The sequence below is a fragment of the Podarcis raffonei genome, chromosome 18 (assembly GCF_027172205.1).
Source record: "Podarcis raffonei isolate rPodRaf1 chromosome 18, rPodRaf1.pri, whole genome shotgun sequence".
In the NCBI taxonomy this organism is placed as follows: domain Eukaryota; kingdom Metazoa; phylum Chordata; class Lepidosauria; order Squamata; family Lacertidae; genus Podarcis; species Podarcis raffonei.
In genome coordinates this window covers 5466031-5489325 of record NC_070619.1, presented here as the reverse complement: position 1 = coordinate 5489325, position 23295 = coordinate 5466031, and the positions used below count along the sequence as shown (strand labels likewise).

Below are 23295 nucleotides of genomic sequence, written 5' to 3'. Positions count from 1 at the left end.
TGAATTTCTCAGTTTATTGATATACAAAGCTTAGGAAAACAAAATGATGTGAAGCGAGCTTATGAATGATAGCGCATAAATGCGGGAAATGGAGCATAGAAAATTGAATACATAGAACTGGCATCACCAAACAGTATTGTGGAATATTAGAATTGATATGGTTAATAGGTAGTCATGACAAAGCAAACAGACTCAAAAACCTTTTAAATCTTTTTAAAATTATTAAAAGATAATGGTTTACAAACTAAGGGCAGTAGACCAGGACTCATTGTAATCCTCAATTTATTAATATACAAAGTTTAGGAGAATGGAATGATGTGAAGTGAACTTCTGAATGATACAGCATACCTGTAGAAAATGGAGCATAGGTATTTGAATATCTAGAAATGACATAACTAGAAAGTATTGTTGAATATCAGAATTGATATGGTTAATAGCAAAGCAAACAGACTAAAAAAAACCTAACTCCTATCTCCCTCTGGACTATCTTGTTGTGAGATAAATATAAGTTCCCAAAACACAAAATTATTAAAAGATAATAGTTTACAAACTACGGGCAGTACACCAGGATTCATTGTAATCCTCGGCAAAGCAAGGTAGCAAAACATTTCCTCCCATCTTACTGTTCATGTGAACAGGACTACATAAAAGTTGGGCTAAGAATGAACATAATCTCTTTCAGAGGTGGAGAAGGAGCAACATGGATGAGTAGCTGTGTTTCTTTTATGCACTTCTGGGCATCGGGAACATGGACTATTTTAAGAATCAGATGTCCCCTTAATTTCTGGTTGTCATGTGCTCCTTTGTGTTCAGATCAGGCCTCAGCACAATAATGTAGCACTTGGGAAGGAAGATGCAGCCCAGAAGCCCAGCACTGGAGGCCAACATAGAGAAGATCTGCACGGCCACCATGTACTTGCCCTTGGTGCTCAGGTAGGTGGGCACAAAAGACACCCAAACACTGCAGAAGACCAGCATGCTGAAGGTGATCAGCTTGGCTTCGTTGAAGGAGCCGGGCAGCTTCCTGGCTAGGAAAGCCACCGTGAAGCAGGTGGCAGCCAAGAAGCCCAGGTAGCCGAGGGCAACGTAAAACATGGCCACAGACCCTTCGTTGCATTGCAGGATGATCTCTTCCACCTGGGAGTGCACGTCAGGCTCTGGGAATGGGGGAGAAGAGCCCAGCCAGATGGTGCAGATGAGAACTTGCCCCCCAGAACAGGAGATGACAATGGAGTTGGCCAGACTCTTGCCCAGCCATCTCCTTACCCTGTTCCCAGGCTTTGTGGCCAGGAAGGCCAGCACCACCGTGATGGTCTTTGCCAAGACAGAAGAAACAGCAACAGAGAAGATGATGCTGAAGGCCGTTTGTCGGAGAAGGCAGGTCTCTTTCCTCGGGCGCCCGATGAAGAGGAAGGAGGACAAAAAGGAAAGCAGGAGGGAGACGAGGAGGATGTAGGAGAGGTCCCGGTTGTTGGCTTTGACTATGGGAGTTTCCTTGTATTTAATGAAGATTCCCAACACAATGCCTGCTGTTATAGATAAGAAGAGGGCAACAGAAGCTAAAAACATTCCTAAATATTCTCCATAAGTCAGGAAGGTGGTAATCTTGGGGACACATTGATCTCTGTCCTTGTTTGAATGGTGATCTTCTGGGCATTTGGTGCAATGTTCTGCATCTGGGGAAGAGGAAAAAGAGTGGCTGCAGCATCAGTTACATCCCTAATGATCTGTGCTCTTTTACGTTTTGAAAAACTCTGTGGTGGACCTCAGGAAATAAGAATGTTAAATACTGCAAACAGTTTTCTGTTGCTTCCATGCAATGCTCATAGTAGTGAGATCAAAACAGTCCATTGATTATATTGTAATAATTTTCATATGAAGCATTGTTTATTTTTATTGTGCTTTTGCTATTAAAAATTGGCTGATTTGCATCACCTGTGCATTATTTTTTATAACTGTCAAAATGATTTCCTTTTTGGTGTGACTTGGTATAAAAAATAAAAAAAGGAATGTTTGTGGGAATTCCTCTCACAGCTGCCCACTTTCAACCCCAGAGATTTCTTCCTTATGGCCACTCCTTTCAACTCCCTTCCTGGATGTAATAAAGTTGATTAATCCTATGGATGTCGAGGAAGAATCCACATTCCCCAATGTCTGCAGAAATCTCACAAAAAGTGTATGAGACTGGATTTCTGCCCTGTGTTTACTCTCTCCAGGAATTCCTTCCCCCTTGGCGTCACCCACCTTCCTGGGCGGAGAAGGTCCCTTCCGCACACCCAGCACAAGCATAGCAGCAAACGGGCTTTCCTTCTAGAACCACCTTGGCATATCCAGGTCGACATCTCTCTGTACACCTGGAACGAGGCACTGCCTAACCAGAAAGACAAGAAGGTGCAACAAAGAGGAACAGTTAGGAGTATTTGTGGGTATGTAATTCACTCATCGAGTGAATTGAAACTGATCTCTGGACTGCAGCCTTTGACCCCTCATCAGGGTCCTTTCAACCCCCCACTGACCATTGGGGTGACCAGAATATCCTGTTCTTCATAATTCGTTCAGGACAACTGAGGTTTGCACCACAGAACTCTGTTTCTTCTTCTCCGTTTACCTGCTTCCCTGCTTAATAAATCTTCAAAGAATATGGCAATGGAGTCTGAAATGTGATTTCCCCAAATTTCAGGATTCTGATAATCTCTTAATGACTAATTAAGACAAATTTAATATGACCTTTTCCAAATATTGGTTTCCCTCACTCTGTTCTTGAGGCATGCAAGGTTTCCTCTTGTCGCTGATCTATTTCCCTAGTTATTTCTAGTTCATATGCCATTCCTTAACATTAACCTTACATTACAATAGGGTTTTTTAAAAAATACTTACCATGCTTCACCAACAGCTGTGCACTTCTCAATTCCTGCACGTACAATAGTTTAACGTTTGCAACATCTACAAGTGAGCTTACTCCACAAATTAAAAAATCCACAATAAATTAGTAATTATAATTTCTAAAATAAATTACTTTCCATCCTTCTGCATGTATGAAAACCCAATAGTTCACTTTTACTAGGTATTTCCCCTTTTCCCTAGGTGTTTTCCCCTTTCTTCTTATCTACGTAGTCCTTTCTGTCGAAGATTCTGTCCAGAATTTTTAAATTCTCTGCCCGGCTCGGAAATAGATGGTGTCTTCTCTGAGGACCTCTGGGCTCTATCCTTTCTTTGAGCATCCCAAATTCCCCTCCTATCTCAGCTGCTGTGGAAAGAAGGAGTGGCGGTTGCAGCTGTTATTGGACCGTCAAGACATCATTGATCAACCCGATATAGTCATTTTGCAGCAGTTGTTCAAGGAAAAGCATATTCAGGATCTCCTAGCCTCCCCTCTCTGTGATTCCCCTTACCTTGTTGAATTTCTTGGGCCACTCAATGGCTTCTGGGTTAATGGTGAACTTTATACTAGCAGACGTCTCTCTCCTTATATTCCCAATTTTCACAACGACATGAGACTTATTGGGAGACATCACCCAGTTCATAATATCGAAGTCTCCTGGCAGCTCCCAGTTCTCATCCAAGCACAGCCTGCCTCTGGAAGTATTCAGACACCGGATTTCTCTCAAGAAAGGGTGAAGCTGGAATGACAGGGGAAAGCACCAGCACTGAGAAACCTGAAAGCCAAGATGGATATCTCAGTCCTACTCACTTTGACCTCTTATGATTTGGGGCCTGCGTGTATCTCATGTAGACTGAAATTCCTATTCAGCCATTTTTATTACTACAGACCCCGCAAGTGCTCCAATTTTCCAGGGATGTCCCTGAATTAGAGACAGTTTTTCATTTGATCCTGGAATGTCCCACTTTTCTTTGGAATGTCCCTTTGTTCATTGGAGAAATGTTGGCGGATGTGGAGTTATCCAACCCGCAAGCCGTCCAATCCTGTATCGGAAATTTTAATATGTTTAATATTTTAGTATGAATTTCTTTATTTTGGGAGCTGCCCAGAGTGCTGAGGCAACCCAGAAAGATGTGTGGGGTATAAACAGTGATATATTTCTAGCAAAAAAGGTGCCGAAACTAACCAGGAATACCTCCTGCTGCGAATGGCAGTGGCACCCACCTGAAAGGTGCCAGAACTGAGTTTGAGTGAGTCCCAAGCCCCAGAAGAAAAGGCCTGGGTATCTACAGTAAAATTATCGTTATGGCATGGGCCGTCTCTATTTTCAACAGAGAAATGTTGGGCGGTATGCTACTATTACTAGTACTAATAGTAACTATGATATTTTACAGGTCTATCCCCAGTCAAGATCAGCATCTGTGTGGACTGCAGGTTGCAAAAAGGGGAAGGAAATACCTGCCACGGCTGTAGCCTTTGGGGTCCCCATTGCTCTCCTTCCTCCACCATCAGCCTCCTCTGGGATCTAGATGAAAGCGAAGCATGCAAGGCCTGAGCCACAGCTTGAACATCGATGTAAGTGCCATAGCTGTCATGAGACAGGGCTCTCTCACGCTCCTCTTGGGACAATGGCTGCAGTTTCTCCTCCTCTCTGCATCTTACCCTGCCTTTCACGGACAACAGATGCTTTGAATATGAACACTGAAATGCTTGATTGAAATAATCCCCAAGATTGGACTGCAATTTATAGTTGTCACCTTTGCTGCTCCTTATTCCGGTCTGAATTGCAAAGGACAGAGAACCATGGAGGTGCTGGAAGTAATTTGGAGGGATGTAATAGCCAGTTCTGATTTCTAGCAAAGCTGTTGTGATCCAGACTTTTGCCCCTATTTCCTTCTCATATGCCACGTTTATTGACATGAGTAGAATGATGCCCCTTACATTGGTTACATAGTAAAAAAATACCCCAACTTGTCTCCATAGGAAAAAAGGTTCCCCAGGCCTGATAAATTGATTCATATCATTTTCTGGTACTCTTTTTGATAAAGCAATGCAGATCCCTTTGCTGAGCAGCAGAGGTTTCACAGCGCTCCCAAATCTTTCTCCACTGTCATTGTCTGGAGTGCAGAGGCCAATCCACGTCCATCCAAAATGCAGGAGCAATTCAACAATCCCCTGGTACTGACTTTCCTCTTTCGGAGGCATCCGGTAGACAAAAGGGAACAGGGTTTTACCTTCGAGAACCTGGGCAGTGAAGCCATAACTGATCTAGCAAGGAAAGCAAAAGATCAGCAATTTATTTTACTTTCAGCATAACGGGTATTTAATCATATGAAATGACTGATATCTCTATCTCTGCTGGCTGAGGCTGATGGGAGTTTTAGTCTGAAACATCTGGGGGTGTCAAGTTGGTGAAGGCTCAGATTTGAAAAAGGGATGTTGGATCCATAGCTCAGGATTTTCCCATTTTTAAAAATAACCCTGCTTGACCTATCCAAAGAGAAAATAGAATTTTACGCAGTTGAAATTCTCTGTGCTTCCATGCTCTCCCACAACTTACCTGTGGGATTTTGTAGATGCCTGACGAGGCTGAAATCACTCTTGAGATGAAAGTGTTGCTTCTTTCAAGAACAGCCAGCAGGTGATTCTGTTCTCCACAGTGATAATTGGGAATATTGCATCCACTGCCTGCAAGCAGCTCTAGCATGGCGTCCGAAGTCATCCTTGCATCGAAATAGTTCTCATAGAGGTTGTAGCCCAGGGTGATGTTGGGTAAGAGCCTGAGAGCCTGGTTGATCTCTTGGATGGTGAGAAGGAAAGACAACATGTACCAGTACATCCTAGGTGTGTCTCTGCAATAAATGAATTCTTTAAAAAGAGTGAAACTGGTGTTCATATTAATGGGGGTGGGGACATTATATGATCCAAAAAGATTAGTATGTATTGATTAATCCTATTGCATTAATATCAAACCCCACCTGCAGGATGGCATGAAACTCAGGGAATTTCCAGAGCTCAAAGGTTGAATTGCCTGAGTTTCATGGCATCCTGCAGGTGGGGAAATTCAGTGCATCCTTTTGACTCCTGACCAGATTCATTGGCATCCTTGCATTCTACTAAAAGCAACACAGAATCAAAGGTAGGAGAGTGTTTCACTAAGGAAGACCCAGGAAACAAGGAAATGGGAGAGGTTTGTGTGGAAACTTTTACTGGACTCCCCAGCTCCCATCACCCCAGCGACCAAGACCAATGGTCAGGGCAGGGTACTCCTGCAACATCAGCCCTTTGCTCCCCAGCTCTGAGAAAGGGGCTCTTTCCTTGATAAATAGGAACCACTAGAAGGACTGGAGGACCGCGAAACTGTGAAGTACATACACTTCATTCCTGGTGAAGGGTGTCTGAGAAAAGACGTATGGAGTTTCCTTATAAAAGGATTTTGGAGATATGATCCCAGTGATGAGAAAGTGTCCAGGCCGGTAGTAATTGCGAGCATCCATTTCATCCCTGACCAGATTCAAGGGGCATTTCGCCTTGTGCTTCCCGCAGACTCCAAAGGGCATCATGAGCAGCAGAAGCAGCAACAGAAGGAGCAGGGATCTCATTCTGGCTCTGCCTCCTCCTCCTCTTACCTGCCAAGGAGGCGAAGCAGAAGAACCCAAAGACTCTTTCAAGGCCAGACTGGGTGGGCTTTCCCAGTCTGGGTGGTTTTAAACTACACCTTCAGAGCTCGGAAGCACAAGGCAGGCACAGCCTCTTTCGCCAGCTCTGCATCTTGACTCAGTCTGGATCCAACACAGGAAATATTCTCGGCACCAACTTTTTCTTTTCCAGACACAGCGCAATTAATATTGTCATGTTGCTTTCCGAGGCTCATGCAATCTCCCGAAATATCTCCTGAGCTTTCAGAAGATGAGATGACTATAATTTTGATTATTCCAAGTGGAATAAGTTACATCACAAAAACTTTCTGAAGTCCTGAATGGCTCAAGCGGCAGGTGCAGAGCGGGAGAAAAACATGCTTGATTCTAGCCAATCCCTTCTGATGAAACTGGTGGAATATGATGAAATGTCTTAACTCAGAGGACAAAATGATGTATTTTTTTACGATCCTTATTTACTCATTAAGAAATACACAAATCAAACATATTGTTCTGTAATGAAAGAAACACTTTACACAAAAAGAAAATAGAAAATAGAAAAGAAAGGGGGGAAAGAAGAGAAAGAATATCGAGAAATAGAAAAAATAGAAAGTTAAATGAATAATCTTATCAAAGACATACAGTTTTTTAAGAACTACAAACCACCAGCAACATTAGTGTAAACATATATTTCCATCAATATATCCTTTTATCTTCTCCTTATCAATTTCTCCACACTACTCTTACTTTTCTTATTTATGTCTAATCTCTGGTTTTATTCCCTGATTTGTTAATGACTTCCTTCCACCTCTATACGGTTCCTAATTCCTCATTTCTTATAATTTCTGTGTCTGTTCTTATTGTACAAAAGACCATTCTCTTAACTCTGTGAAATTTAGTCTATGCTCCACCAAGAGTAATCATGGGAAACATATTTCATCATGTAATTTTAATAAACATCCCATTCTTTTTCCTGAATGATTTCTTATTGATTCTCTTAGCTTCGCTAATTCCAGATATAAGTTTCATCACACTAACTTCAGAAATCTTCAGAAAGATCTCCTGAGCATTTAGAAAATGAGATGACTATAATTTTGATTATTCCAAGTGGAATAAGTTTCATCACAAAAACTTCCTGGATTCTTGACTGGCTCAAGCGGCAGGTGCAGAGCAGGAGAAAAACATGATGGACAGAAGTCAAGGGATGTGTTTGGGAGTTGGAAGTTTGGCCTGAACTTTGCTCCCAAGGACCAAAGAAGGAGCTGGATCCGACCATGGACTCTACTTCCTTGGAGGTTTTGAAGCAGAGGTGGGATGGCCATCTGTTAGGGCTGCTTTAGCATTGCAGAGGGTTGGAGTAGAGGACCTTGGGGTCCCTTTCCAAATCTCCCATTCTATGATTCATTGGGGGGTTTTAAGAAGAGGTGGGAGAGTCAGGGATGGACAACAGCCAGATGAAGGAGTCCCAGCCTTGAATCCCAGGCATCCTAAGCCCTTTTAAAATGTGGGGTTTTTTGGGGGGGGCATTATTGGCTTGTTGTTTTTATTTTGATTATATATGTTGTGGTTTTATATTTTGATTTTGTTCTGTGAACCGCCCTGAGACCTCCAGGGAGAGAGCGGTATAAAAATTCAGTACATCCATAAATAAAGGAATAAATATGAATAATATGAATAAATATGAATAATATGTGTATCTGAAGAAGTGTGCATGCACACGAAAGCTCATACCAAGAACTAACTTAGTTGGTCTTTAAGGTGCTACTGGAAAGAAAAAATTTTTTTGTTTTAAATAAAAATGAATAAATGAAGAATGCTGAGAAATACCATCCTCAGTACTGTGAACGGGATACATGGTTGAGGGATCTTGTTTCCTGGAGGTTTCTAGAGACAGAGACTGGTGGAGCCTGCGATGGGGAGGGATTTCTCAAGCCCATCCTCCGGCCACCTTGGGTGGGTCTGGGCTGCTTGATTCCTGCCGCTCCCTTCTGGTTCTCCCCTGGAAGGGAAGTAGCGCCTTGGTGGCTTCAAAGCCACTTCAAGTGAATTTCCACCCCATCTTTGAAAGGCTTCTCCAACAGAGGGAAGCTCTCTGGGGTTGGTGGAGGGGAGAAATGTTGCTCTGAACTTTCGACTCTCCCTTCCCCTTTGACATGTTCTGCGGAAGGAGAGCTTCTATTGCACATGGAGCCAACTTGCTCCTCTTCTTTGGGCAGAAACTTCTCTACTTGTAAACAATTGCGTGTGCAGAAGCCAGGTGTGACGGAAAAGTTGGTTCCATAAGTATTTCTTTTTTACTTTTTTCTCCTGCCAGGAAATGGTGAAAGAACGGCAGCCTTTGATTGGCTGAGGTTCCAGGAGGGAGAGTTTAAAAAGAGAGGCATTGGAGGGAGACATGGAGTTGGGCTGTTGAGAATGGTGTGGTTGGTTGAGTTGAGCTGGTTGAGGAAGGAGGTTGGGAGTTAGGTAGGGAGATAGGATAGGAGTCAGGTTGAAATACAACGCGTGTTGAGGAGGCAGAGTTGGTTCTGGAGAAAAGGTCCACTCCACTGTACAGTGAAGGACTGAGTATAGTGTCTGAGTGTAGTGTCCTGCGGGAGTAATAGGACCAGATCTTGCTGGGAGACTGAGGCTGAGACAGAAGTAGGAGCTGAGGTCTACTTAGGTCTCAAACTAGTCTGGAGGGGAGAGACTCTTCTGAGAAAGGAAGAGACTCCCAAAATCCAGTGAAGGAAGGGTGTGTGTGGTGAACCGTTAAGACTATTACTGAAAGTCCCTCTGGAGCTGGATTTGTTAAAGGGGTGGGTAACTGAAGGAAAAGAGGGACGTGGGTGGTGCTGTGGTATAAACCAGAGAGCCTAGGGCTTGCCTAGGTCGGCGGTTCGAATCCCCGCGACAGGGTGAGCTCCCATTGCTCGGTCCCTGCCAACCTAGCAGTTCGAAAGAACATCAAAGTGCAAGTAGATAAATAGGTACTTCTCCAGTGGGAAGGTAAACGGCGTTTCCGTGCACTGCTCTGGTTTGCCAGAAGCAGCTTAGTCCTGCTGGCCACATGACCTGCGGAGAAACGCTGGCTCCCTCGGCCAATAAAGCGAGATGAGTGCCGCAACCCCAGAGTCGTCCGCGACTGGACTTAACTGTTAGGGGTCCCTTCACCTTTAACTGAAGGAAAGTACCGCCTTAGAAAGGAACCAAACTAAAAAGCTGAAACCTGTGAAAATGAATTGAACTAGTGTATTATTATTGGAGTAACCTAAGTTTCTCCACTTGTATTATATTACCTTGTTTTAAAATAAACCTTTATTGTTATTTTAAAAACATCTGCTTGAGAGTCCAGCTCTCTGGTTACCCCCCACACCCAGGTCCCCCACAGAATACTCTGGGATAGTTAGCATTGGTTTTAAGGGAGGTTCAGTGAGGTGGGGGCAATATATGTAAGAAAGAGCAGGCACATTGAGGCGCCAAGCCCGTTGCACCAGGCTAGCATTCTAGCAGTTTTATTATTCTTTATCCATTTATTTATTAATATTTTCTTCTTACTTACTTACTCATTTCATCTCTTGCATAAAATCCATGTACCGCAGGGTTAGGCCAATAACTCCCAAAGCCCTTTACGTAAAGATAAGGCAGGACAATCATAATAAAGTTTACCAACTTACTTCAGAACATACAAAAAGTTAAAATAATAAAACAGACTCAAATTACCTCAACTTCCTAAGAATCTGGGTGGATCCTTAACCAAAATATATTTTTTAAAACAATAAATTTAATAAAGTCTCCATAGATATTCCAAAACACCTTTCTTCTTATACAATTTGTAAAAATAAATACATAATTTCTTCTTGACTCCCCACCTCTCCTTTCTCAATGCTTGTTTTTATGACTCCTTTTTATCAGATGTTTTAAAATATATATGCTTTTATTATGTAAGCCCCAATGTCGTATTTCAATAATCCTCTGCCTTTGACTTCATGTATGGATGATAGTTTGACGGATAATATATCCATGATCTCCATTCTTCCTTAAACAATCCATCATTTTGGATGGTAATTTTGGATGGTAATTTCACCACTTCAGCATATTCCCCCAGTTTCATAAGCCATTCCTCTTTGGTGGGGAACTCTTTCCATTTCTGTGCATATAAAGTTCTAGCTGCTGTGGTTGCATACATACATAAACTAGTCAGCTTTCTCTGGACCTCTATTTATTAATTTTATATTGCACCCTTCGCTGGAATTCTACTGGTTGAATTGCTATAAGACTGAGAGCTTAGTGAGCTTTCCACCAATTTGAAGTGTTGAAAGTTTATGTAGGATGCAATCTTGGCTTATTAACCTATTCTAAATGCTTCGTCAGTGGCTGTTCTGCCAATTATTTTCACTTCCCATCTGATCTTGGTTTTGCTCTATAAATGGGGACCTGAATGGGAGGAACCTGAGTTGGAGGAGGAGGTCTCTCGCTCTTCCTTCCTTCCTGAGCATAAGATGCCTCCTCTTAAAAGGTTTGGCAGGCAGGGAATACAACTATCTGGCATCGTCTCATTGATTCCCTCCAATGCTAAACTTGTTGCTGGCTCACTCGTAATCTGGTGATCCACTCAACATCAGTGCACAAGGTGTCATATCCTGGACAACGCAATAAAATCCATTGTACTCCAGTCAAGGCTTGGCTAAGCTCAGTTGCTACTCTTTGGAACAGGGAGCAGAGCTTACAGAATACAGAAATTAAACCAGCAGACTACGGAAGAGAACATAAATGCTTTTCTCTATTTATTAATATACAAAGTTTAGGAGAATGAAATGATGTGAAGTGAACTTTTGAATGATGTAGCATACCTGTAGGAAATGGAGCACAGGTATTTGAATATCTAGCAATGACATAACTAGAAAGTATTGTTGAATATCAGAACTGATATGGTTAATAGCAAAGCAAACAGACTAAAAAACCTAACTCCTGTCTCCCTCTAGACTATCTTGTTGTGAGATAAATATAAGTTCCCCAAACACAATATTATTAAAAGATAGTAGTTTACAAACTAAGGGCACTAGACCAGGACGCAAAGCAAGGTAGCAAAACATTTCCTTCCATCTTCCTGTTCATGTGAACAGGACTACATAAAAGTTGGGCTAAGAATGAACATAATCTCTTTCAGAGGTGGAGAAGGAGCAACATGGATGAGTAGCTGTGTTTCCTTTAGGCACTTCTGGACATCAGGAACATGGAATATTTTAAGAATCAGATGTTCCCTTAATTTCTGGTTGTCAGGTGCTCCTTTGTGTTCAGATCAGGCCTCAGCACAATCATGTAGCACTTGGGAAGGAAGATGCAGCCCAGAAGCCCAGCACTGGAGGCCAACATAGAGAAGATCTGCACGGCCACCATGTACTTGCCCTTGGTGCTCAGGTAGGTGGGCACAAAAGACACCCAAACACTGCAGAAGACCAGCATGCTGAAGGTGATCAGCTTGGCTTCGTTGAAGGAGCCAGGCAGCTTCCTGGCTAGGAAAGCCACCGTGAAGCAGGTGGCAGCCAAGAAGCCCAGGTAGCCGAGGGCAACGTAAAACATGGCCACAGACCCTTCGTTGCATTGCAGGATGATCTCTTCCACCTGGGAGCGCATGTTGGGCTCTGGGAATGGAGGAGAAGAGCCCAGCCAGATGGTGCAGATGAGAACTTGCCCCCCAGAACAGGAGATGACAATGGAGTTGGCCAGACTCTTGCCCAGCCATCTCCTCACCCTGTTCCCGGGCTTTGTGGCCAGGAAGGCCAGCACCACCGTGATGGTCTTTGCCAAGACAGAAGAAACAGCAACAGAGAAGATGATGCTGAAGGCCGTTTGTCGGAGAAGGCAGGTCTCTTTCCTTGGGTGCCCGATGAAGAGGAAGGAGGACAAAAAGGAAAGCAGGAGGGAGACGAGGAGGATGTAGGAGAGGTCCCGGTTGTTGGCTTTGACTATGGGAGTTTCCTTGTATTTAATGAAGATTCCCAACACGATGCCTGCTGTTATAGATAAGAAGAGGGCAACAGAAGCTAAAAACATTCCTAAATATTCTCCATAAGTCAGGAAGGTGGTAATCTTGGGGACACATTGATCTCTGTCCTTGTTTGAATGGTGATCTTCTGGGCATTTGGTGCAATGTTCTGCATCTGAGGAAGAGAAAAAGAGTGGCTGCAACATCACTTACATCCCTAATGATCTATGCTCTATTACGTTTTGAAGAACTCTATTACGTTTTGAAGAAATCCTAGAGATTGCTTCCTTATGATCTTTCCTTTCAACTCTCTTCCAGGATGTAATGAAGGCGATTAATCCTAAAGAAGTTGAGGAAGGAGCCCCATTCCACAATGTCTGCAGAATTCTCAGAAAAAGTGTGAGACTAGATTACTGCCCTGTGTTTACTCTCAATAGGAATACCCTCCCCCTTGGAGTCACCCACCTTCCTGGGCGGAGAAGGTCCCTTCCGCACACCGAGCACAAGCATAGCAGCAAATGGGCTTTCCTTCTAGAACCACCTTGGCATATCCAGGTCGACATCTCTCTGTACACCTGGAACGAGGCACGGCCTAACCAGGAAGACAAGAAGGTGCAACAAAGAGGAACAGTTAGGAGTATTTGTGGGTATGTAATTCACTCATAGGGACGCGGGTGGCGCTGTGGGTTAAACCACAGAGCCTAGGACTTGCTGATCAGAAGGTCTGAGGTTTGAATCCCCATGACGGGGTGAGCTCCCGTTGCTCAGTCCCTGCTCCTGCCAACCTAGCAGTTCAAAAGCACGTCAAAAGTGCAAGTAGACAAATAGGTACCGCTCCAGCAGGAAGGTAAACGGCGTTTCCGTGCGCTGCTCTGGTTCGCCCGAAGCGGCTTAGTCATGCTGGCCACATGACCCAGAAGCTGTACGCCGGCTCCCTCGGTCATTAAAGAGAGATAAGCACAGCAACCCCAGAGTCGGCCACGACTGGACCTAATGATCAGGGTCCCGTTACCTTTACCTTAATTCACACATAGAGTGAATTCAAAGGGATCTCTGGACTGCAGCCTTTGACCCCTCATCAGGGTCCTTTCAACCCCCCACTGACCATTGGGGTGACCAGAATATCATGTTCTTCATAATTCATTCAGGAGAACTGAGGTTTGCACCACAGAACTCTGTTTCTTCTTCTCCGTTTACCCGCTTCCCTGCTTAATAAATCTTCAAAGAAAATGGCAGTGGAGTCTGAAATGTGATTTCCCCAAATTTCAGGATTCTGATAATCTCTCAACTGCTAATTAAGACACATTTAATATGACTTTTCCAAATATTGGTTTCCCTCACTCTGTTCTTGAGGCATGCAAGGTTTCCTCTTGTCGCTGATCTATTTCCCTAGTTATTTCTAGTTCATATGCCATTCCTTAACATTAACCTTACATTACAATAGGGTTTTTTAAAAAATACTTACCATGCTTCACCAACAGCTGTGCACTTCTCAATTCCTGCACGTACAATAGTTTAACATTTGCAACATCTACAAGTGAGCTTACTCCACAAATTAAAAAATCCACAATAAATTAGTAATTATAATTTCTAAAATAAATTACTTTCCATCCTTCTGCATGTATGAAAACTCAATAGTTCACTTTTACTAGGTATTTTCCCTTTTCCCTAGGTGTTTTCCCTTTTCTTCTTATCTACGTAGTCCATTCAGTTAAAGATTCTGTCCAGAATTCTTAAATTCTCTGTCTGGCTTGGAAATAGATGGTGTCTTCTCTGAGGACCTCTGGGCTCTATCCTTTCTTTGAGCACCCCAAATTCCCCTCCTATCTCAGCTGCTGTGGAAAGAAGGAGTGGCGGTTGCAGCTGTTATTGGACCGTCAATACATCATTGATCAACCCAATATACTCATTTTGCAGCAGTTGTTCAAGGAAAAACATATTCAGGATCTCCTAGCCTCCCCTCTCTGTGATTCCCCGTACCTTGTTGAATTTCTTGGGCCACTCAATGGCTTCTGGGTTAATGGTGAACTTTATGCTAGCAGATGTCTCTCTCCTTATATTCCCAATTTTCACAACGACATGAGACTTATTGGGAGAGATCACCCAGTTGATAATATCAAAGTCTCCTGGGAGCTCCCAGTTCTCATCCAAGCACAGCCTGCCTCTGGAAGTATTCAGACACCGGATTTCTCTCAAGAAAGGGTGAAGCTGGAATGACAGGGGAAAGCAGCAGCACTGAGAAAGCTGGAAGCCAAGATGGATATCTCAGTCCTACTCACTTCAACCTCTTCTGATTTGGGGCTGCATGTATCTCATATAGACTGGAATTCCTATTCAGCCATTTTTATTACTACAGACCCTGCAAGTGCTCCAATTTTCCAGGGATGTCCCTGAATTAGAGACAGTTTTTCATTTGATCCCAGAATTTCCCACTTTTCCTTAGAATGTCCCTATTTTCATTGGAGAAATGTTGGCGGATGTGGAGTTATCCAACCCGCAAGCCGTCCAATTCTGTATCGGAAATTTTAATATGTTTAATATTTTAGTATGAATTTCTTTATTTTGGGAGCTGCCCAGAGTGAGGAGGCAACTGAAGAAGATATATAAACAGTGCTATTCTAGAAAAGAAGGTGCCGGAACTCACCATGAACACCTCCCTCTGAGAATGGCAATGGCACCCACCTGAAAGGTGTCAAAACTGAAAAAAAGCCCTGGCTATAAACAGTAAGATTATCATTATGGAACGGGCCGTCTCTATTTTCAACAGAGAAATGTTGGGCGGTATGCTACTATTACTAATACCAATACTAACTATGATATTTTACAGGTCTATCCCCAGTCAAGATCAGCATCTGAGGGGATTGCAGTTTGCAAAAAGGGGAAGGAAATACCTGCCACGGCTGTAGCCTTTGGGGTCCCCATTGCTCTCCTTCCTCCACCATCAGCCTCCTCTGGGATCTAGATGAAAGCGAAGCATGCAAGGCCTGAGCCACAGCTTGAACATTGATGTAAGTGCTATAGCTGTCAAGAGACAGGGCTCTATCATACTCCTCTTGGGGCAATGGCTCCAGTTTCTCCTCCTTTCTGCATCTTATCCTGCCTTTCATGGACAACAGATGCTTTGAATATGAACACTGAAATGCTTGATTGAAATAATCCCCAAGATTGGACTGCAATTTATAGTTGTCACCTTTGCTGCTCCTTATTCCGGTCTGAATTGCAAAGGACAGAGAACCATGGAGGTGCTGGAAGTAATTTGGAGGGATGTAATAGCCAGTTCTGATTTCTAGCAAAGCTGTTGTGATCCAGACTTTTGCCCCTATTTCCTTCTCATATGCCACGTTTATTGACACGAGTAGAATGATGCCCCTTACATTGGTTATATAGTAAAAAAATACCCCAACTTGTCTCCATAGGAAAAAAGGTTCCCCAGGCCTGATAAATTGATCCATATCACTTTCTGGTACTCTTTTTGATAAAGCAATGCAGATCCCTTTGCTGAGCATCAGAGGTTTCACAGCTCTCACAAATCTTTCTCCACTGTCATTGTCTGGAGTGAAGAGGCCAATCCACGTCCATCCAAAATGCAGGAGCAATTCAACAATCCCCTGGTACTGACTTTCCTCTTTGGGAGTCATAGAATCATAGAATCATAGAGTTGGAAGAGACCACAAGGGCCATCGAGTCCAACCCCCTGCCAAGCAGGAAACACCATCAGAGCACTCCTGACATATGGTTGTCAAGCCTCTGCTTAAAGACCTCCAAAGAAGGAGACTCCACCACACTCCTTGGCAGCAAATTCCACTGTTGAACAGCTCTTACTGTCAGGAAGTTCTTCCTAATGTTTAGGTGGAATCTTCTTTCTTGTAGTTTGGATCCATTGCTCCGTGTCCGCTTCTCTGGAGCAGCAGAAAACAACCTTTCTCCCTCCTCTATGTGACATCCTTTTATATATTTGAACATGGCTATCATATCACCCCTTAACCTCCTCTTCTCCAGGCTAAACATGCCCAGCTCCCTTAGCCGTTCCTCATAAGGCATCGTTTCCAGGCCTTTGACCATTTTGGTTGCCCTCCTCTGGACACGTTCCAGTTTGTCAATGTCCTTCTTGAACTGTGGTGCCCAGAACTGGACACAGTACTCCAGGTGAGGTCTGACCAGAGCAGAATACAGTGGCACTATTACTTCCCTTGATCTAGATGCTATACTCCTATTGATGCAGCCCAGAATTGCATTGGCTTTTTTAGCTGCCGCGTCACACTGTTGGCTCATGTCAAGTTTGTGGTCAACCAAGACTCCTAGATCCTTTTCACATGTAGTGCTCTCAAGCCAGGTGTCACCCATCTTGTATTTGTGCCTCTCATTTTTTTTGCCCAAGTGCAATACTTTACATTTCTCCCTGTTAAAATTCATCTTGTTTGTTTTGGCCCAGTTCTCTAATCTGTCAAGGTCGTTTTGAAGTGTGATCCTGTCCTCTGGGGTGTTAGCCACCCCTCCCAGTTTGGTGTCATCTGCAAATTTGATCAGGATGCCCTTGAGTCCATCATCCACGTCGTTGATAAAGATGTTGAATAAGACCGGGCCCAAGACAGAACCCTGTGGCACCCCACTAGTCACTCTTCTCCAGGATGAAGGGGAACCATTGATGAGTACCCTTTGGGTTCGGTCAGTCAGCCAGTTACAAATCCACTGAGTGGTAGCATAGTCAAGACCGCATTTTACCAGCTTCTTTACAAGAATATCATGGGGCACCTTGTCAAATGCCTTGCTGAAATCAAGGTAGGCTACATCCACTGCGTTCCCTTCATCTACCAGGCTTGTAATTCTGTCAAAAAACGAGATCAGGTTAGTCTGACATGACTTATTTTTCAGAAATCCATGCTGACTATTGGTGATCACAGCATTCCTTTCTAGGTGCTCACAGACTGTTTGCTTAATGATCTGCTCCAGAATCTTCCCTGGTATTGATGTCAGACTGACTGGGCGGTAATTATTTGGGTCCTCTCTTTTCCCCTTTTTGAAAATAGGGACATTTGCCCTCCTCCAGTCTGCCGGGACTTCGCCTGTTCTCCAGGAATTCTCAAAGATGACTGCCAGTGGTTCTGAAATCACATCTGCCAGTTCTTTTAATACTCTTGGATGCAGTTCATCTGGCCCTGGAGACTTGAATACATCTAGACTAGCCAAGTATTCTTGTACTATCTCCTTAGTTATTCTGGGCTGTGTTTCCTCTGCTGAATCATTTGCTCCAAATTCTTCAGGTCGGGCATTGTTTTCTTTATCGGAGAAGACTGAGGCAAAGAAGGCATTGAGGAGTTCAGCCCTTTCTGTGTCCCCTGTTTGCATTTCACCATCTTCTCCTCTGAGTGACCCCACTGTTTCTTTGTTCTTCCTTTTGCTACGAACATACCCATAAAAGCCTTTTTTGTTGCTTTTAACCTCTCTAGCAAGCCTGAGTTCATTCTGTGCTTTAGCTTTTCTGACTTTGTGTCTACACGTGCTGGCTATTTGTTTGAATTCCTCTTTGGTGGTTTCCCCCCTTTTCCATTTTTTGTACACATCCTTTTTTAATCTTAACTCAGTTAAAAGTTCTTTAGATAGCCACCCTGGCTTCCTTAGGCACCTTCCATGTTTCCGTCTCATTGGTATTGCCTGAAGTTGTGCTTTTACTATCTCCCTCTTAACAAACTCCCAGCCATCATGAACTCCCTTTCCTTTTAGTATTACTGTCCATGGGATCTCACCAAGCACTTCCCTAAGTTTTATGAAGTCGGCTTTCTTAAAGTCGAGAAATTGAGTCCTAGTATGCTTGGCTGCTCCTTTTCGCTGTATAGTAAACTTCAGAAGAGCATGATCACTCGCGCCTAATGATCCTTCCACTTCTACCCCACTAACCAGGTCATCAACATTGGTTAGGACCAGATCTAAAATGGCTGTTCCTCTTGTTGCTTCTCCCACTTTCTGGACAATGAAGTTGTCTGCAAGGCCAGTGAGGAATCTGTTTGACCTTATGCTCTTGGCTGAGTTTGACATCCAACAAATATCCGGGTAATTGAAGTCCCCCATTACTACTATCTCCCTTCCTTTTGCATGCTTGGCCATCTGTTCCAGGAAGGCATCATCTATGTCCTCCGTTTGGCTTGGGGATCTATAGTAAACTCCCACAATGAGGTCACTGTTATTCTTCTCTCCCTTAATTTTGACCCAAATGCTCTCACTTTGGCTTTGAGGTTCTAAATCTTGGATCTCTTCACAGGTATAAACATCCCTGACATATAACGCCACTCCTCCTCCTTTCTTGTCTGGTCTGTTTCTCTGAAATAGATTGTATCCCTCCATTATTACATTCCAATCGTGGGACTTATCCCACCAGGTTTCAGTGATTCCTATTATGTCATATTTAGTTTGCTGTACCAAGAGCTCAAGCTCATCTTGTTTATTTCCCATACTTTGCGCATTAGTGTACAGACATTGAAGTCCATTAATCATTCCCCCGTGTCTCTTATTTAAGGATTTTTTCCTCCCACCACTAGGTCTGCGTGCTGTTTGCTCCATTCGGTCTATGACATTTGGATGATCATCTTCATCAATTGATAGACTCCTACCTTCAGGAGCACTGTCTCCCTCCCCCACATTAGTCAGTTTAAAGCCCTCCTGATGAGGTTTCTGAGATTTTTTGCAAAAACATTCCTCCCAACCGTTGTGAGGTGCAGCCCATCGCTTGCCAGAAGTCCATCTTCAAGAAACTGCATTCCGTGATCTAAGAATCCAAACCGTTCCTGTTTACACCATTTGCGAAGCCAGTTGTTCACTTCCACTATTTTTCCCTCTCTCCCTGGGCCACGTCGTTCAACTGGGAGGACAGATGAGATGACAATTTGTGCATTTAATTGCTTCAATTTCCTGCCCAGAGCCTCGTAATCTCTTTTGATCTTCTGGAGGCTATTGCTTGCAGTGTCATTGGTTCCCACATGAACCAAGAGGAAGGGGTATTTGTCAGTGGGTTTTATGATTCCTTGCAGTCGTTCAGTTACATCTTGGATCTTAGCCCCGGGGAGACAGCACACTTCCCGAGACATCTTGTCAGGCCCACAGATCACTGCTTCTGTTCCCCTCAGTAGGGAATCCCCTATCACCACTACACGCCTCCTCTTAGGTCTGGTCGGGGTTCTTCCGTGAGGTGTCCGTTCCAAGGTCGCCTGCACATTCCCTGAGGACTGCCTTTGCTGCTCGTCTTCATATACCTGATCGACTGTAATGAGGGAGAGATCCTCAAATGGAGTCTGCTCTTCTTCTTCCATGCTAGGGGAAAGGACCTCAAAGCGATTGCGTATTTCTAAACAATCAGAGCGAACCCTGGGCCTCCTACTTCTTTGAGTCACGTTTCTCCATATATCTGGCTCCTGTGTTGGTGAACTAGCCTCCTTCTCAGGGGAGTCCCCTGTCTCCTCCTTGGTGGAGACGGTGTGCTCTGTTGCTTCCAAGAAGAGCTCCAGCTCTCTAATTCTTTGGAGCGTAGCTACACGTTCCTCCAGTTGCTGGACTTTGTCTTTTAAGAGGGCAATCAACATGCAATTGCTGCAGGTAAAGCTGCCTGCAACCTTTGGCAAGATGGCAAACATTGCGCAGGAACCACAGGCGACTGCAGCTGTTCCCTCTCCCTCCATCTTGAGAAGGTGTCGTTGGGGGTGACTACAGCGGTCCTCCATCATAAAAAGCGTGAAGACAGGACAAGTCCGGTAGACAAAAGGGAACAGGGTTTTACCTTCAAGAACCTGGGCAGTGAAGCCATAACTGATCTAGCAAGGAAAGCAAAAGATCACCAATTTATTTTACTTTCATCATAACGGGTATTTAATCATATGAAATGTCTGATATCTAAATCTCTGCTGGCTGAGGCTGATGGGAGTTTTAGTCTGAAACATCTGGAGGTGTCAAGTTGGTGAAGGCTCAGTTTTGAAAAAGGGATGTTGGATCCATAGCTCAGGATTTTCCCATTTTGAAAAATATCCCCACTTGACCCCTCCAAAGAAAAAATAGAATTTTACGCAGTTGAAATTCCCTTTCCCTCCATGCTCTCCCACTACTTACCTGTGGGATTTTGTAGATGCCTGACAAGGCTGAAATCACTCTTGAGATGAAAGTGTTGCTTCTTTCAAGAACAGCCAGCAGGTGATTCTGTTCTCCACAGTGATAATTGGGAATATTGCATCCACTGCCTGCAAGCAGCTCTAGCATGGCGTCCGAAGTCATCCTTGCATCAAAATAGTTCTCATAGAGGTTGTAGCCCAGGGTGATGTTGGGTAAGAGCCTGAGATCCTGGTTGATCTCTTGAATGGTGAACAGGAAAGACAACATGTACCAGTAGATCCTACGTGTGTCTCTGCAATAAATGAATCCTTTAAAAAGAGTGAAACTGGTATTCATATTAATGGGGGTGGGGACATTATATGATCCAAAAAGATTAGTATGTATTGATTAATCCTATTGCATTAATATCAAACCATTTACAGTCTAGTATAGAATAAAAATTTGGAGATCTCTGCTCCATGACCGGAGCTTTGATGCAAACAGCACACAGAGCTGTTCAACAGTGGAACAGACTCCCTCCGAAGGTGACCATGTGTCATGGATGCTTCAGGTGAGATTCTTCCGGGTTCCTTCCATCTCTGCAATCTATGATTCTATTATATAGTGGTTCTATGAGTAAGAAATGAAGGCGCCCCTCAAAATGTGTGCTATACTGGGAAGTTGCTGCAAAGGCTGCTTTTCCTGCATTGGTCTTTGACTTCTTCCAAGGGGCTAGACTATAGGTAGGTAAGAGACAATTTTATTGAAGGAGGGGAAGCACCAAATACCTCAGTCCCCTTTTAGTTACAAATGAGGCCTGGTGGCTTGCAGCTTTGAGCATAATTTTGCACATGTTTTTCATCAGTGACTCCACCAATGAGGACACCCCCTGGTCTGTATTATTTTATATAATCATTTTATTTGAAGCATATTGTCAGGGAACTGCCATCGGAGCGAGAGGAGGAGGGGAGGCTCCACGACGATGCTGGAGAGGGGCCAAGTAGGGAGAGAGGCAGGTCTCCTGTTGGGGAAGAAAATCAGCGCAACACCAGGGATGGAGGGGGGCCAATGGGGGAAGCGGAGAGCAGGCTCAGAGACTCTTCACTGGACACCAGCGGGGAGAGCACAGGTCCTCCGCTACCCACGCCCACCCTGCGCAGAAGACTTCCGCGCAGGGAGAATAGGAGGAGACTGGGCGTCAAACAACTTTTATGTTGGAAAAGGTTGACGAGACGCCCACTGTCGGATTCTGCCAGCGACTGAGCAGCCACGAAGTGAGGGGCTGTCCAGCCAGGAAAGGTTTAACCAGGCCACCTAGCCAGGAGTGGCGGCAACTTACGCACGAGCAACCCCATATAACCATTACACATATCATTCCTGCTCTTCTCCCATAAAAATCCACCCATTTTCAAGAGAGATTTTTTCATTCTGAGATGTAGGTGTCCTGTTGTGTTGTATAAAGAGAACTGTGATCCAAATAGAATAAACGTAAAATAATGAATCTCAGTTGCTTGGAAATTGCTTGAGTTTCATGCCACCCTCTGCGTTAGGAAACAGGTACCTACTGTGTCAACCACTGCAATAGTTAGAAATGAGACCAGTTGTTTGTGTGTGAAAAAAAGGAATAATTCCTTTTCACATTTTAGACTCCTCTAACAAGGAAGACTCCTGACTCATATTATTTTATCATTTCAATTAAAGCACATATTTCCTGCTCTCCAGCCACCAAACGTTAACCTGTAGGATTTTAAAAATCCATTTTTAAAACTATAGCATTCTTTAACGACAGTTTGTTGATGGTCATTTATAATATTATATCAGTATAAGGATATAATCGAAGAATGCAAGAATGCCAAGGAATCTGGTCAGGGTTCAAAAGTTTGCACTGAATTTCCCCACCTGCAGAATGCCCTGAAACTCAGGCAATTTCCAGAGCTCAAAGGTTGAATTGCCTGAGTTTCATGGCATCCTGCAGGTGGGGAAACTCAGTGCATCCATAGGTAGGAGAGTGTTTCACTAAGGAAGACCCAGGGAACAAGGAAATGGGAGAGGTTTGGGTGGAATCTTTTAGTGGACCCCCCAGCTCCCATGAGCCCAGCCAGCAAGACCAATGGTCAGGGCAGGGTAGACCTGCAACATGAGGACAGCCTTGGCTCCCCAGCCCTGAGAAAGGGGCTCTTTCCTTGATAAATAGGAACCACTAGAAGGACTGGAGGACCGCAAAACTGTGAAGTACATACACTTCATTCCTGGCGAAGGGTGTCTGAGAAAAGACGTATGGAGTTTCCTCATAAAAGCGTTTTGGAGATATGATCCCACTGATGAGAAAGTGTCCAGGCCGGTAGTAATTGCGAGCATCCATTTCATCCCTGACCAGATTCAAGGGGCATTTCGCCTTGTGCTTCCCGCAGACTCCAAAGGGCATCATGAGCAGCAGAAGGAGCAACAGAAGGAGCAGGGATCTCATTCTGGCTCTGCCTCCTCCTCCTCTTACCTGCACAAGGCAGGCACACACCCTTTTTGCCAGCTCTGCATCTTGACTCAGTCTGGATCCAACACAGGAAATATTCTGTGCACCAACTTTTTCTTTCCCAGACACAGAGCAATTAATATTGTCATGCTACTTTCTGAGGCTGATGTAATCTCCAGAAATATCTCCTGAGCTTTCAGAAGATGAGATGACTATAATTTTGATTATTCCAAGTGGAATAAGTTTCACCACAATAACTTTCTGA

At 43.9% G+C, this 23295-nt stretch overlaps 2 protein-coding genes and 1 long non-coding RNA gene across 6 annotated transcripts; 1 reads left to right on the top strand and 2 right to left on the bottom strand.

The window, feature by feature from the left end:
- On the bottom strand, window positions 1-5747 carry LOC128405891 (vomeronasal type-2 receptor 26-like). 2 transcript variants are annotated; one of them, XM_053372912.1, is made up of 6 exons: window positions 5442-5747; window positions 4340-5149; window positions 3393-3620; window positions 2245-2371; window positions 462-1676; window positions 1-200 (listed from the first exon to the last, which is right to left on the bottom strand). In XM_053372912.1, exons 1-5 carry the CDS (start codon window positions 5718-5720, stop codon window positions 778-780), a joined length of 2343 nt encoding a protein of 780 aa, XP_053228887.1. In that variant the 5' UTR covers window positions 5721-5747; the 3' UTR covers window positions 1-200; window positions 462-777. The 2 variants fall into 2 exon arrangements, with proteins under 2 accessions (XP_053228887.1, XP_053228888.1); XM_053372913.1 differs by lacking the exon at window positions 4340-5149 and having other exon boundaries at window positions 5442-5746.
- On the top strand, window positions 2322-23060 carry LOC128405907 (uncharacterized). Of its 2 annotated transcripts, none has more exons than XR_008328373.1 (6): window positions 2322-2426; window positions 4276-4456; window positions 12928-13137; window positions 15318-15498; window positions 21009-21131; window positions 22938-23060. It is a non-coding gene; the product is annotated as an uncharacterized LOC128405907 (long non-coding RNA). The 2 variants fall into 2 exon arrangements; XR_008328374.1 differs by having other exon boundaries at window positions 22972-23056.
- Window positions 11582-21009, bottom strand: LOC128405897 (vomeronasal type-2 receptor 26-like). Of its 2 annotated transcripts, none has more exons than XM_053372924.1 (4): window positions 20582-21009; window positions 14471-14698; window positions 12956-13082; window positions 11582-12665 (listed from the first exon to the last, which is right to left on the bottom strand). In XM_053372924.1, the coding sequence occupies exons 1-4, from the start codon at window positions 20915-20917 to the stop codon at window positions 11767-11769; spliced, it is 1590 nt and encodes a 529-aa protein (XP_053228899.1). In that variant the 5' UTR covers window positions 20918-21009; the 3' UTR covers window positions 11582-11766. The 2 variants fall into 2 exon arrangements, with proteins under 2 accessions (XP_053228899.1, XP_053228900.1); XM_053372925.1 differs by lacking the exon at window positions 20582-21009 and adding an exon at window positions 15382-15856.
- Window positions 23061-23295: the final 235 nt, after the last annotated feature.